The 15,706-nt window shown below is 38.6% G+C and overlaps 1 protein-coding gene across 1 annotated transcript in view; it reads left to right on the top strand.

Annotated features, from left to right (window-relative positions):
• The window catches only part of cblb (Cbl proto-oncogene B, E3 ubiquitin protein ligase), a 109,777-nt gene extending 95,289 nt beyond the window's left edge, over window positions 1-14,488 (top strand). Inside the window, exons 13-17 of the mRNA XM_042334340.1 lie at window positions 8,392-8,471; window positions 9,448-9,579; window positions 10,021-10,161; window positions 12,530-12,649; window positions 13,509-14,488. Coding sequence (XP_042190274.1) covers window positions 8,392-8,471; window positions 9,448-9,579; window positions 10,021-10,161; window positions 12,530-12,649; window positions 13,509-13,789 — 754 coding nt within the window. The 3' untranslated portion in view covers window positions 13,790-14,488. The remainder of the gene's footprint in view (window positions 1-8,391; window positions 8,472-9,447; window positions 9,580-10,020; window positions 10,162-12,529; window positions 12,650-13,508) is intronic.
• The last annotated feature ends 1,218 nt before the right edge of the window (window positions 14,489-15,706 follow it).

The following is a 15,706-nucleotide window of genomic DNA, read 5'->3' as shown; positions in this document are numbered from 1 at the left end:
AGAAGGGAAACAGAAGGGGTGAAGGAGGGGGTTCCGGAGGGTGGAGGTCGCAATAGCTGAAGGTTTAGCCATTGGTCGTGGGATGGAGGGCATGTGGAATGCCAATTGAAGGGTGTGAGCCGACGAGTAAGGCTAGAGAAGAACACAAGAGTTAGAAAGGTGCAAGGGAAGTTGAAGGGATTTGTAGGTGAGGGGGAGGATCAATAACGTTCTGTGGGGAGCATCTTCATTTGATCTCACTCCAACAGGAACATTCTCAACATCTCCTGCTCCACTGGTAAATATCAGAAACTTTACGGAAAACAATATGTGTTTCTCTTCTCTGGGTGCTGCACGTTGATACTCTGCCATGGAGAGCAGCCATGCCCCATTTTACTTGCAAGGAAGATTCATTCTTGACCATGAAGGAATTTGAATGCTTTTGAGGACACCTCTCAGGAAGGAGCTGTTCATAACATTGTCACGATGCAGGATCTGATCCACCTGGACCAGGCTAAGGTTTGAAGGGAACAGTAGGCTAGCCCTGGATGCAGATCCTAATATTCAGATATAAATTGTAAACACTTAGTACTGGCTGGATCTTTAAGTAGATGCAGCTATATTTGGAGATATTCTCCACACCCAAGCCACGAAAAGAGCTCTTAATCTAGAATACCTTGTTTCTTCTCTCTCCTCCCGGAGGATTGTTTGTTTTGACTAATATCCGTAGCAATGAATGGGACATATTTGTTTTTGTGAGTAACTGCACTTAATTATGAACTACTTTGAAAATATAGTTCAAAAGAAATCTCCAAATCACTTGTGCGTTTCTTACTTCTAATCTGCACTGACAGTCCACTCTACCCTACAGCTGCTGTCTTTGTTTTTTATTGAATTTAATTAGCATATTGCTCCCCTATACAATAGGTCTAGGCTTGTGATTCCGTAAATCCTGGGTGACGCAAACCAGAAATGATGTGGAACTGAAAAGAGGTCCTTCTGTTACACCTGGGTCTATTTGTCAGCAAGCAATGTAGTTTGAATCCTGTTGGTGTGTGAGTTAAATCTTTATACAATTCAGAAGTTTGGATCAGAAGCAATGTGTTGAAACCACACAAGTCCATTGGCAACAAATCCAAAATAATAAATCAGATAAATAATTCTTAATAGTTACCTCTTTTTTAAAAGAAAGTCAACGGTTCTGGATATGTAGCCAGGGCATGCTTAATCCTGTGGATCCATTTCGGAGCTGTAAGAACAGTACAATGGGTGTAGGAAAACAGGTAGAAAAATCCAGAGGAACAGTAAAATGGTAAAGTCTGGCGATTGAAGGGCTTAAAGGAAAGTTCTGTGTTCGAATAACAGACTAAATCAGAGAGCTGTGTAGAGTAACAGACTGAATCAGAGAGCTAGACACAGTAACAGACTGGACAAAGTGGAGGGTATAAATTGCAGAAAGTGAAAGTTTTGAACTTGAATCAAAAATGATTGAGTATTTGAGGAAACATTCAGAACACATTTGGGTTGTCAGGCAAAGAAGACCAATTTCCTAAAAAGGTTAGATTTCTTGCAAAACTTTTTTTAATTTTAGTCAATGTTACACTGCTATGATGGTGAGCTACACGATTCCTTTCACACATGACTTATGGCTGTCTATCAAGAGCATGAAACAACCTCTGTAAATACACAAACATTCTGTTACATGGATATCTTTCCTCTTTTTTAAAAAAAAACTAGTGATGCTGGTGGTTAATTGATGAAGACTTTATGTCTACCCATATATAATTCATTTTCCAGGAAATGGTTTACAATCGCAGTCACTCAGAAGGTTAGTCTGTTGCCATGGTGATGTTGCATTTCATGGGTTGCATTAGACCACATATCAACTGAAATCTGACCTCCAAAGTACAATATATTTTAATTGGTACTGATGTAGATTAAATCCATCTTATACTGTCACATTTGTACCTCTTTCTTCTCTCCGCACCCTTACTACCCACAAGCATCTCTTTCTCCCCCATTATCTGTTGATAATGTTATTTAGATTTTTAAAACCCTTAAACGTGTTTGCATAGTTTATAGAATAAATTAATCCCTGGACCAGTAAGTTTATTTTCTCAAAAAAAACTTCAAGGCAAAAGGAAAGTAATGTCAGTATTGACCAGTCGACCATTTTTTCCTTTTGGATTTTAAAAAAACACAGCCTGTGTGCAGGGAGCTGCATGCCCAGGCCAACAACTTGTATTTATATAGCACCCTTCATGCGGGGCAGCATTTTGGAGTGCTTTATAGTGGACGTCTAATGCCAAGCCGGGGAGAGGGAGGAGGTGACCGTAAGCACGGATGAAGAGGAAGGTCTTCAGATGTGATTTGAAAACAGGGAAGGAGGGGGCAAGGCGGAGGGATTGAGGAAGCAAGTTCCAAAGTTTCAGGGCACAGTGGGTTGACACCATTTCCGGGACTTGGGTTGAATCCAGCCTGAACTGGTGAAATTAAATCTTTCTCTATCCATCCCCCATCTGTGAAATATGAACTTCAAATTGTCCTAATTTGGCAACAGAATGGTTATTGTGGTAAGTGGAAAGTGTCAGACTGTTGGTTGGGCTCTTCTGAGGTTAAGTACCTTGTTGCAAACAGAACAGAGGCATTATTCTCTATCTAACAGTGCTAAACCATGAACTGGAATCACTTGGGCCTGACATTAGACATTTAAAATTACATTAACATTGTCATGCCATTAGATGCAAGGTAAATCTTGGACATATTTTTCCACTTCTGAACAGGAAAAGGCTTTGGATCAAGCAGCATCCCCGACAGTGGTTCCCAGAAGAATAAGACCCAAAACAGTACCGTTTATTTGCTCCCCACTGAAATTTCTGCTGCTACAGTACTTCTTCCAGCTTCTAACAATTCAAAGCTGAGCAGTCCTGAGAACTAAGCCTTAGTCATATTCCTAAATTCAAGGCCTGCTCACAATCAATCATTTGGTTCAATTTCCATATTTCGATGGGAACAAGCTAGGTTTCCTTACACCCAGACAAATCGATTGTTCCAAGCAAATTTTGAGTATAATCGATTTGAGTAAAACCATTTCTAATTTACTGCATCCTGGGTCGCCTCTGACCTGCAGATACTGCAGAATATCTGAACATGCAGATTGTAAAACCTTTGAATACTTAAATCTAGTGAAATTTTCCAGACTATGAATCTACTTTTCACTGCTAAACATGAATAAAATAAACACAGATAAAATTAGAACATGTCTTGTTGTAAAAGAGATGAGTCCATGGAATGATAAAGGATACTTTTTTGAATTTAATTTATACTGAATCCAGTATTCAGAAGACTTTTGTGCTCCATTCAATTCCATGTCTCAATTATTGAGAAAGGTTACTGTATTATTTTCAGTTTGTTTAAATAACTGGCAAACAAAGCAATTGTGTCTCAATGCTTTGGGGACTTTCCACGTTTAATGAATCAGCCTGCAGTAGTTATAGATGGCTTTGAATGAAAATTCCTTTTTTGCAAGCATAACGTGCAGTTTTTGTATGTGAAGAACATGACTGAAGGGTTTATAACACTAAGAACCGGCTGCAGTACTCAGAGCGCATACAGATGATTGAATGTATTAGGCACAGTTGATGTTTGACAGTTCTAGTCTTTGATCATGTAAACAGCCTAGGGAAAGCTTCACTTTCAAAAGAATTGCCACATTGTCAATTTGAAAGTAGCTGATCAGTCAAACTCTTAAAATGGGATTTGCATCCCTTGGGCACTTACAGGTGCTTTTAAACCAAAAGACCCCGTGTTGCCTGACCTTAGGAAGGCTGGCTCATACTGTACTTCTGTTGTCGATTAACTGCGCAAAATGAAAATGTGTGTGTGTATATATATATATATATATATATAATACTTTGTGAAAAGGTCATTTTTAGGAATTCCTTCCCAACACTTGAGCTGCTGAGCCAGTGCAAAATGTATCAACTGCAGCAGCAAATATCCATATAGTCACCATAAGATGTAAACAAACAATATTTTTAATTGTTAGAGTGCCATCTGGCCATGAACCTGACTGTCACTTCAATAGCATAATGGTTCACCAGACTTTTAATCAAATTTATTGAGTGTCGTCCTATCTCCTGCTCCTCCAGGCAGTCAAATGAAAGGTTCCTTTGGAAAATGCCACTGCTTGGTCTCATCCACATCACTTGTGTACGCCTGTAAGGAATCATTAGTCACAATGCATGCTTTTTGTAAACTTACAGAATTTGAGCAATGACTTTCTGCATCATCTGAATTTTTCTTGTAGACAACCACCCAGATACTGTGCACTCCTCTGCTTACTGCTAAAGAAATTCTTTACTTAAGCACCATATTACTACCTCAAGAATTTTACATCTAATTTAATAATAATAATAATAATAATAATCCTTGCATTTGATATAGCGCTTTTCACGTCGGGAGGACGTCCCAAAGCGCTTCACAGAATATACTGTAAAGTGAATTGACTGTATATTTGTGGGCGAACGCGGCAGCCAATTGCGCACAGCAATGTCCCACAAACAGTCGTAGATTGAAAATGACCAATTTATTATTGTTTTGGGTTTTTGGAGGGATTATTATTAGGAGTGTGGAGTAAGGAAACTTGCCCAAGGTTTCGCCCTGCCTGGAATTGAACTCAGGTCTCTCACTTGCAAAGCGAGTGCTCTAACCACTGAGCTACAGGACTCCAAAACATCTCAAAGCACTTCCCAAAATTTTACTGTAAAGTTTAGTGACTGTTTAGTTGTTGGTGTACACTGCAGCCAATTTGTGCAGTGATTAACCAATTTTAGGAAGATTGTTGGCAAGGATACTGAATAGTACCACACAATCTTTATTGCTCACCTAAAGAGGCAGATTGTACCTTGGTTTAACGTCTCTATCTGAAGTAAAGCACTTTCAACAATGCGGTGCTCCCCCACCACTGTTTTTGGTGTGTCAACTAGCAATAATATGAGGCCATGAGGTCAATATTAATGCAAGTATTATTATGAAGTGCCAAAGTGGCGCTTGAACCCACAATCTTCTGATTCAAAGGCGAGAATGTTAACAACTGAACCAGATAGACACCTATCAAACCTGTCCACGACACAACATTTTACTTTGTAATGAACTTTGAACAAGCGAGAAGCCATTCTGGAAATATTAGAGCTAAAAAAGAACCATAATCTTTTTTGACATTTTGTTAATTTGAGCAATTCAATAACGATCATAATAGTTTTTTTTGAAAGCAATGATCCAATTTCTGAGTGGAATGATATATTTTCTTGCATTTACAAAATCCACAGAGAAAATTAAGGAGCTTCAAGATGCTTCTCAATTATTACTGGCAACATTGTAAAATGCATCAGCATAATTTAATAATATAATAATAATCCTTGCATTTGATACAGCGCCTTATCATGTCTTCGAGACGTCTCAAAGCACTTCACAGAATATACTATAAAGTGAATTGAATGTATATTTTATGGGAGAATTTGCCACTAAAAGAAGAGACCACATGGGTGACAATTGGTATTTGCAACATTAATATTTAATAACTTGAATTGAGTTTTTTAGAATTTGCACTAGTTGGCTGGAGTTTTATGGAATATTCTGCCCAAATAACCGCAATAATTTTAAATCTGAATCTTCTCTGTTTTCAATGGAACCTAAAATATTTTAAATATAAATTCTGGTTGACATTATTTCGGGAAGTCCTTTATGTTTGAAAATAGTTGAATAACACTTTTACTTGCATATTTCCAAAACATCTTCTGATTGTTTGATAGGGTCAGGAGGGTTTGTGTTTATTTTGAATGTGGCCCATCTAATTTCTGTATTTATATGCACTGCGGGTTTTAACAGGAAGTTAATACAGACACAGGAAATGCCACCTGCAGTTGACCTACAGATGGAAGTCATTGGAGATGAATACATGAAAAGAGTACAAAGAGAAGTCGTCCAGGCTGTATACAGAACTTTCAATATTGAAAACGTAGCAGTTAAGGACTTTGCGCTCAGCTGGTTATACTTCTAAGCCCTGTGTTTTTAGGCTAGTAATTGAGGTGAGGTGCCTTAGGGTCAAAGCAAGCTAAAAAAACATCAATGGTCACATTTTGGCTGATAGGGGAAGTGGAAAATAAATCCAGATAAACCTATGCATCTTAAATGATCTTTGATGTCTAGGCAATATACGGAATAAGAGCAATTTGCAAAGTGTCTTAACTTTTTTTTAATTGCCCCTCAATTTTCAATTTTCCCTCCCATTTTATCCTTCTTTCTTTTTTTAGCTGCTCAGCAATGTGCATCCTTTCACCAGCAGGGAGGGTGGGCTGCAACTGACAAAATGTCTTTCCAGGGACCTGTCAATGGAAAGGTGCGCAGTTCAGGTTTTTTTTAGGATTCCTTACCCAGAATTGAGATACTTTGGCATGGGGTGGGAGGGGGGAGGCAGGAGAGAGTGCAGCTCATCCCCCAAACAAACTGAGACGCACACACTATTTTTCACGATTGGTGCCTGCTACCTTAAACATTTGAGTCTTTGTGCAATGAAACCTGAGATTCCTGCTTTCAGCAAGGTTGTGCTGAAGACTTGAAGATACTGCAATTAACAATGCTGTTGAAGGCAAATAATTTTCAGCTTAAAAGAACTTTTTCATTTTCAAGCCTGATTTAAATGGCAATTATGCTTTTTCATAGTAACCTTCCCCCAAATAACTTCAGTGTGCAAGTTATTAAGTGTTCATTTTTCACATCTGTGCAACGTTTTCTGCAGTCATGCTCTCCAGCCTTTCACCCCATGGGAGCAGCTGAGGTTGCTGCCAGTGTAATAAGTAAGGAGAAATCCATTTGGATTTGATTGTTACTCTTGACTTTTTGCTTCTCTGTTTAAATCCACTAGCAATAGAGGATAGAGAGCGTCTTTCTCTCTGTGATGTTTTGTCTGTTTCTACATCTGAAAGAAAGTTCTCTTTCTACAGAAATGTAAAATGATGATTCAGTGATGATAACAAGCTTGTGGTGGATGTGGGTGGGAGGAGGAGGTGAAATGTGGGATAGCAGCCATTTAAAATGTTCATTAATTCTTTCTGACGGGAAACCAAAAACCTGGACTTGTTCTCTGATCTCTGTGCTTGTGCTACTACAAGCTCTGCACGTCTACTTCTCCTTTTATAGATTTTTTTTGTAGATTGAAATACAATGAAAAAACATTTACACTCGTGTCTTGGTATAGAACGTATTCAATTACCTGTTACAAAGTACATGCAGATAATAGAAGGAGTTCTGTATATTTGGTTGCTATACTTGGTGGTAGTGGCCTGGGCTGATTGAGTGGGAGCAAGAGATTATTTGGATACTGAAGTTGGACATACTGTGATGTTCAGGAGGCTTAAGAGGGCCGTTTATATCAGGAAAGNTTTTTTTGTCGATCGGGTGTCTTACGTGTGAAAACGTGTGGAAACCCTTCACTATGCTTCCAAACCAGACAGAGTTCCATGTGTGTATGTCACCTACACGTGGGCATTTCCGTGTCTGGAATGGAATACGCACACTCTCCCTTGAGGCATGTACCCTGCTTTCTTAAATTCGGAGACTATTAGACACAGGTTGGCAAGAGCCAAGGCTTTGAGGATAATGCAGGAATTTACCCAGCTAAAACCACATAGCTTGCCATTGGAGGAACTTGTCTGGCAAGCTTCCTGCTGTTTGTCCAGCTAGGACCACCTTTCGCGTTAGGCCTGTGGCTTCCAGGGTGAACAGCAGCCAAGTGGGAAGAATCGCTGCCCCAGTGACTGGTCTGCCACTCCCAGTCCTGCCAGTGAGCCAGGCTGGCTGGTCTATTATCAACATTGCCCTTGAAATATTGTTTATCCACCTGGCTCAGAAACCATATTACTGGGACCACCACGGAGAGTTGATTTGATTTTGCCTTGGGATGCCAAGCACATCACCCTGGATCCAGCTCAACTCAGCTCCAAGGACACTCTACTAACATACCTGTCCCATGGAGCCATTCATAGCTTCTAGGATCTGGGATAGATGGTGATGCGAGTGTAGAAAAATGTCCCACCTTGAAATGATAGCCCAGCTTCAAGCATACCCCATAGGTCAGTGGTTCAAGATGGAAGGAATGGGGTTGGGGGGTGCAGTGGGGAGGGAGCTGGAGGATTGAGCTTGATTGAAACCTGGACTAGGATTCAATGTTCTTTGTTTTTCAAAATGTATTATACTACATATATATATATATATACACACATCATATATAAATGTATTAGTTAATAATTATAAAGGAAAACTGATGGAATTACCAGAACAGTAAGGTTTTGTCTTTGAAAGGTTACTGAGTAACTCATCATTTTGCTTATCCTGTTGCTTTCTTTTTTTAAGAGTAATTGAGAACGGGCAATGTGGTAATGGAATGCAGAGCAGCATGTCTGAAGCAAAGAAACCCAAAGCGCTGGAAATCGGTAAAAAAAAATCTGTTTCTTTACCTTCCTTTTACGGTCAAATTTATTTTTAATGAACAGATTAACTACAGTAAACAACTAATGATTGCAGTAGCATTCTGTACCATGTTCAAACACATTGACTGCCTTTGAATCATAGTCTGCATGCTTGATCCATGTGTTTGATACAATAGATGGAAATCAACATTTCTAGCATGCATTAGGTTGAAATGGGGAACATTACCACGTGTTCTTAATCACCTCAAAAACCTCTATTCTAACCTAAACCAATCTGAAATATCCATTATAAGTACAGTCATTTTAAGAATATTCTATTTAAGAGATTGCTCAATTTAACAAAAATGTAGAGCCAAAAAAAAAATGTGATTGAGGATTTCCTTATTTGTTGAACAACTTCTTTACTTGCTAAATGGGGTCAGCGACAGAAAGATTATAGATTGCTGGTCACACAAAACACATTAGTCTGTTCAAGGTCCTCACTAAAATGGGTATTTTAAAAATTAAAGCAATCACTAGTAAGTATCTGTCGCTTAGCTGGGGATTAGTTTATATGGTAACCATATATGTAATCCATTCAACAACCCAAAATCTTGCTTACTTTATTAAATATCCCTGAATCAATTTAATTTCCAGAAACTGTTATAGTTCCTTTCTTAAATCCCTTTATACATAATGCAGATGATTTTTTTTCCCATTTGTTTATCACTCTTTTAGTAAAATAAATTATGCACTTCCCATTCATTTTTTGTTGCACTTGTTTTAAAATGATAACATTGGTTTTCAAGTTTTCTGCACAGCAGCAGAGCAGTATCTAATGGATAACAACCATACAAACAGTTGTACATTATATTTGCATTCTCTTCTGCGGCTTACATTTTACTGTTCTTTTCCTCAAGACACACAAAGCTTCTTTGAAAATACAAAGCCGAAAGATGGATATTAAAAGCTATTGTCAATCTACTTCCTGTATTTTCAGATGATCCCTTTGACATGCCAACTGCTACAGCTCCCTTACCACCTGCTCGGGTTTCAGCCAGAGACAGCCAAAAACCCAGTTGTTCTCTCAACAGGACACCCTCGGATTATGACCTCCTAGTTCCTCCATCAGGTATAGAATCTAGATCAAGATTTAAAAATAAGGCCCCAACATTGCAACTGATTCAAGGCTTTATTCTTAATGTATGACAAGAAGAAGCCAGTTATTGATGTTATTTAGTCTTCACTGAAAATATTGTTCAGTGTTCAATTGAATGATCCTTTCTAACTCACAAGTTTCACTCAGCAAATAAGATTGCCAGAGACCATCATTAACACCAGGGTGCTAGGAATAAATGTGCATGTTGCAATTCCCTCACACTGATTTATTTTTTAGTATTTTTCTCACAAGGTAGTTAAATAAATATTTTTTTAAAAAACACTAAAATGAACAGAGGATGACAAAAATCCTAGAATGAGGATTCTTTGTAATGGTTGGTTGGCATTGTGAATCTTGAAAAATTGGGTTTTTAATTTATTTTGAAGTATCGTGACTTATTATTTTACCCACCAGGTGATAATCCGTTTGACAGTCCACCTCCCTCATTGCCTCCGCCCCCACCTCCTGCTCGTCACAGTTTCCCTGACCTGCCCAGATCTTCAGGCTCAGGCAGCAGACCTTCCTCTGGCCATGACTCCTTCCATTGCAATACAGGTGCGTTCAATTGATTTCAATAATTCCTTCAAAATAAATAAAAATTATTTGGTCCCTCAATCCACAACTGTTTGTGGGACATTGCTGTGCGCAATGGGCTACCGAGTTTCGCCCACAAAATATACAGTCAATCCACTTTACAGTATATTCTGTGAAGAGCTTTGCGACGTCTCAAATACATGATAAGGCACTATGTCAAATGCAAGGATTTTTATTAATATTATTAATGGATTAGAGCTATCTTTCAGTAGGTTACAGTGGGTTGTGTACACCTTGTGGTGGTGTGTGAATATTTTCAGTGACCTTTTAATGTATTTGTTTTTTGACACTTATAAAACCTAAGTGTTAAAATGCATTATATTGATTTTTTTCTTAAATAATAATTAATTATTAATAATAACAAGTTATGAATAATCTTTCATTTGATGTAGCATCATCACATCGTTGAATGTATGTATCAAAGAACTTCACAGGATTTCATTGTAAAGTGTAGCAACTGTTTTATTTCTCTCAGGGAATTGTAGGCCAGGACATAGGGAGAAATTCCCTTCTCTTTTTGATTAGTGCCATAGGGTATTTAACGTTCACCTCAACAAGAGACAAGTCCTCAGTACACGTCTCATCCAAAGGACGCCAACTCCAACAATGTAGCACTTCTCCAGCACTGCAGTGGAGGAGCAGCCTGGACTATATGAGCTTAAAGTTCCGAAATGAAGCTTGATCTTTCTGACCCAGAAGTGAGAGTAATACCAACTGAGTTAATGCCTAAATTGTTGACAGTTCTCAACATATTACTGTAAATGTCATAACTTGGTTCCCTTCACCCTTGCTTCCTTTCTCTCCTCCCTTTCTCGCACTCTTCCCCCCACCTCTCCCTTTCACTCTGTGTAAATTTTTGCCCTTCCACTTTCAATTTTTATCCTCCGTATTCCTCCTTTGTTGACCTATCAGAATGAGCATTGAGAACTAGCCCAGACTGTCAGACTGACTACAAGCGCAGTTGTGACTGTGATTTTGTGTTGTAGCTACTGGGCTGTAAGGATCAGACTGTTCCACATGCCCGTAAATGTCTGGTGTACTTCAGAGCCAAGAGCAGTGAAAACTCATTCCTTCCAAGTTTTTCAGCACTTTATTAAACCTTATTAATCAAACCCAGACACAATTTTTATTGAGCAAGTGTAGAAAGAAAATAAGTATTTTATAAACCTTTACCGACCTATTAATTCCTTTTGGTTTCTGTTGATTTTGTAGCTATTTGCTCTCATCAACACTCTCAGCTTTCGCAAGGGTATATTTAATGAGGTGCTACAAATGGGTTTGGATTGCAATGCAATTTAAATTGTGAGCATTCTATGCAACTTGTAAATTCTACCTGAAACCTGTATGACAGCATATTTTTAAATGAAATCTATGTATCCCAAATTATTTAAGAAAATAGATTTGCTGCTTAAATATTCAAATTGTATTGAATAGATTAAAATGACTTCTTACGGTAAAGAAGTTATTCCTAGAATTGAGTGATATGTGGAACCACCTTACCTTTAAGTAAAAATGACTGTAGATATTGGAAATTATCCCATCTCCTGCTGGCTCAAATAGCTATATTTTATGGCAGGGGAAAGTTCAACTGGCTGGTTTGATTCCAGTTAATGGTGCCGGAGAGCAGTGGATAGTTGCTGAGTAGAAAGACATCCTAGATTTCTACTGTTGTTAAACTAGGATAAGCTAATGAACACTTATTAACTCTCATTCTTAATGCCTGAGGATGTCCTAATGGGAATAATCTTGACCATTTCCAATGTTTGATGGGTTTGAATTTCATCCTATTTCATTCCATTGATTTATTACTCCATAATCATGTGAGTGTAGATGAGATATAATAAACTTGAATGAAAATCCATGATCTGTTAGTTAACGCACAATTTAAAAACTCCACCTTACCAATAACTAAGGACATTGGTTTGCACAATCTTTGGACCCAAAGCCAGCAGTGCAGCCCTCAAGTACCTTGTCTGATCGCTGAGTTTTGGCGTACAATCCAGCCACCTCAGCACTGATCCCAACATTAACACACATATATCACTAGCTGGGTAGCTGGATAGCAAACATTCTCTCAATCATTTATGTATCCCATTTTCCACCCTGACTGAGATTGGCTAATTTGCTGCAGGCCACTGTTTCAGAACCACACCACGTGGTGCATGTAATGCAGGAAGGGAAAGCAGCTTAGCTTGCAGCGTTGTGTATACTCACCGTGTTCAATGTAGTAGATTTATATAAAAAAAGTCAATTTCCATCTAAAACATGTCTGTACTCAGACAAAACTTAATTTCAGAGGGAATCATGTTAAACTTTTCTATTTAAACAGATGCATCCTTCGACGCATCAAGCGCTTCTGCCCCTGTACCCCCAGCTCGAAGGACAGTTGAGGACAATCAGAAATCTAACAGGATATCACAAGAGTTTGATCAACACCCATCACTCGCAGGTAAGGAAAGAAGGTTGGAGTGAATGAGACCAGGTTGCTTCCTGCCAAATCATAGAGCAGCCATTTTAGATGCTGATTAATAAAAGAAAACCAGTCAAGATTAAGCCAATTTTACAATCGCATTATAGTTATGTCTACGGATAAGGAAAAATTATCCATACATAAAAAATTATGTGTTTTAGCTGGTTAAACTCCAGCAGTACCCCAGCGCATACTTTAGAGTCCCCAAGCCTTGGCTCTTGCCTACCTGCCAAAATTAGGTAAGCACAGTGTGTTCCTCCAGGAGAGAGAGAATTCAGGTGCTATACATATTTGGAACACTTACCTTGCTTTGGATATAATTTAAGCACATGTGTCAGACCAAAAGCAATCTATGACGAGGCTGTGATTTTACAAGAGTGTTATTTGATCCGGATGTCAGACCTTAAGTAGTTAACTTCTAGCAAAACCCAGCGAGACAACACTTGCAGTTGTCGATGGTAATATCAGGCCTTGTACCTCAGAGGTTTAAATTCTAATTTATTATTATTTCCACTGTTATATGCATTATCTGTAGTGTTTATTGTCTACAATTGGCAGAAATTTTTAGATATGATGCCATTTTTCTACCATTCAGAACATAATCTGCTTCTTTATTCTTTCTAATAAAGTGAATCACTTCCCTATATAAAGTTCCCTATATAAAAATCCTTGCAGTTTTTCCATGAAGTATTCAAACCCTTGAGCTACTCGACTGCCTTCAACCAATAACGTTTCACCTGGGGTACGATACCAGTGTTGTTTATGCAGGAGCAAGCCGGTTAGCACTTATTTGGTCGCAATTACCTGAGAATCAATGCATTCTGTTTTCCTCTTTCAGACAATTCCCAAGCACCGGCCAGGCCTCCAAAACCACTTCCTCGTAGGACTGCTCCAGATGGTTACCACAGGAAAAACCACATTCAAGAAACAAGCTCTTTACATAATAGTCAGGCAGGAGAAAACGTGGACGCTAAGATTGCAAAACTGATGGGCGAAGGCTACTCCTTTGAAGACGTAAAACGAGCCCTCGTGATAGCTCGCAATAACGTAGAGATGGCACGAAGTATCTTGCGAGAATTTGCCTTCTATCCTCCCATTTCATCACGTATCAATCCATAACCAGGAGCTGTCCAGGTGCAAGAGGGGGGGGAAAAAATCTCAGAATAGACTTCTGAGTTTTTGAAGAGTGTTGAATTTTAAAGTAGCGTTTGCAAGGGGGGAATGAACGTTGACTGCCCAGCCTGCCCTGCGCAGGCTCGTTGTGAAGAAGGTTCTCTGATAGAAGATAGAGAATGATGTTCACACGTTTGTTAGCCATAATGTTAAGAATCAGGGTTCAACCGAGAAGAAAGTTTACTGTTCTTGAATTTCACGTCTGTGAATTGCTTGAGATCTCTGCTGCTTGGAGCTGTCAAAATGGCTGTGAAAGTCACCTGAACTTTCTTGTTCAAATGGAATTTATACAGTTTATTGCTCTCCATATCTTTGGCATCCTGGGAATTGATCAGTCCTGCTGCAGCATCCCTTTGTTGTCATCTGCGCTGATGGAGATCACTGTTGTTTTAAGTTTTTTCCTCCCCCTCGGCCCCTTATTCAATCTGGGGCACAGACTCTTATCTGTTTTTCTGAAGATCCTTTAATTTGCTGCATTTTGGTCTATCAGACTGGTGCACAAACAAGCATGTGGCCTTCACTACTGAGTCTTTTCTGAGATAAAGTGACATTTCTTTATTAAAACAAAACTAATTTCTGAATGTAGAGTACATTATATTTGTCTATGTATTGCCTTGGTAAAGTTTGACTGTAACTTTGGCAGCTTTCCATTGTGCACAGCCTTATTTTTGAGTATTGTTTCTTTTTGAATTCCCTTCTCGTGACTGGTTCCTCTATGTTCTATACTCAGACTGAACAGAACCGATTAAGACTTTTTTTAAGTGACTGCAAACGAAAGCGCTGAACTGTATTTTGTGTGTTGCGAGATCGCTAATGATGGATCTGCATCAAATTTTTGCCAAATTTATTTTTGGTGTTATTAGGGGGACTGGTAATGCTGGATAGAGGAAAAATAAACAAGAGAAGCAGAGGAGCAAATTGCAGTATCTATAAATGCTGATCGTGGCAGAATGAATGTAAAACTCTGCCTGGATTCAATAATGTGCCAAGCAAATGCATTACATATAATAGAATCACGTAGCAGAGTGAAAATATTGGTATTGTTTTTTTTGATGGGGGGGGGAGCAATGCCTTTACTTGCTGATGATACATATTGTCATCTTCAACTACTAGTATTCTCAACCTTTAATCTTTATAGTGTTTGTCATGTTGGGCATGACTAAGAATTAGAACTGGCATCAATCAGCTACTCAGCTGCAGCAAAGGAACACTGTTCCTCTTATGCCAGATATTGTATTAGCTGTGAAATGATGGACTATTTCCTCGTCAGTTCAAGACCTGTCTGTTCCTTTCTTCACCTCGATCAATCTTTTTTATATATAAAAAATAATGGATAATAAACTAACTTGGTTCTTTTGATGTCTGTTCTCTGGTTTACGATGGTGTAGGGAGGAAGAGGGTTGGTATAGCTTTGCCTTGGGCTAGCAGACCAAAACCCAGGGTAAATGTCCCTCTCATTTATTACTGCCATTCGAATGATGGGTATCTTTTGTAACCTAATTTGAAACAAACATTCAGTTGTAGCAAAGGTGACTAGTTTCCTCTCACACCATTAGGCCTGGTGATTCAGGCTCTGGTCGTAACTAAAACCTGACCTCAACTACCTCTTCAGGCAGCAGTGCCAGTTTGCATTTAGGAATGTGTCAATCATCATAGTATAGTTTTTGAAGATGTAATCATTTCATCTATTTTCTATTGAAAGAAAAATTCTTAGCATAATAAAGCAAACTTTTTTTTTAAAAGAAACAAATATTTCCCAGTAAAACCACTGGATGTCTATGATGTACAATGTTGTAGTTAGTGTTTTACTAATGCTTCAATAACAATCTTTTCAAGGCACCTTCTGTTCGCAGCTGCTGAACT

This window comes from Callorhinchus milii, unplaced genomic scaffold, assembly GCF_018977255.1.
Source record: "Callorhinchus milii isolate IMCB2004 unplaced genomic scaffold, IMCB_Cmil_1.0 Scaffold4, whole genome shotgun sequence".
Lineage (NCBI taxonomy): Eukaryota > Metazoa > Chordata > Chondrichthyes > Chimaeriformes > Callorhinchidae > Callorhinchus > Callorhinchus milii.
Note: the sequence above shows the minus strand (reverse complement) of the source record. Positions and strands in the feature narration are given on the sequence as shown.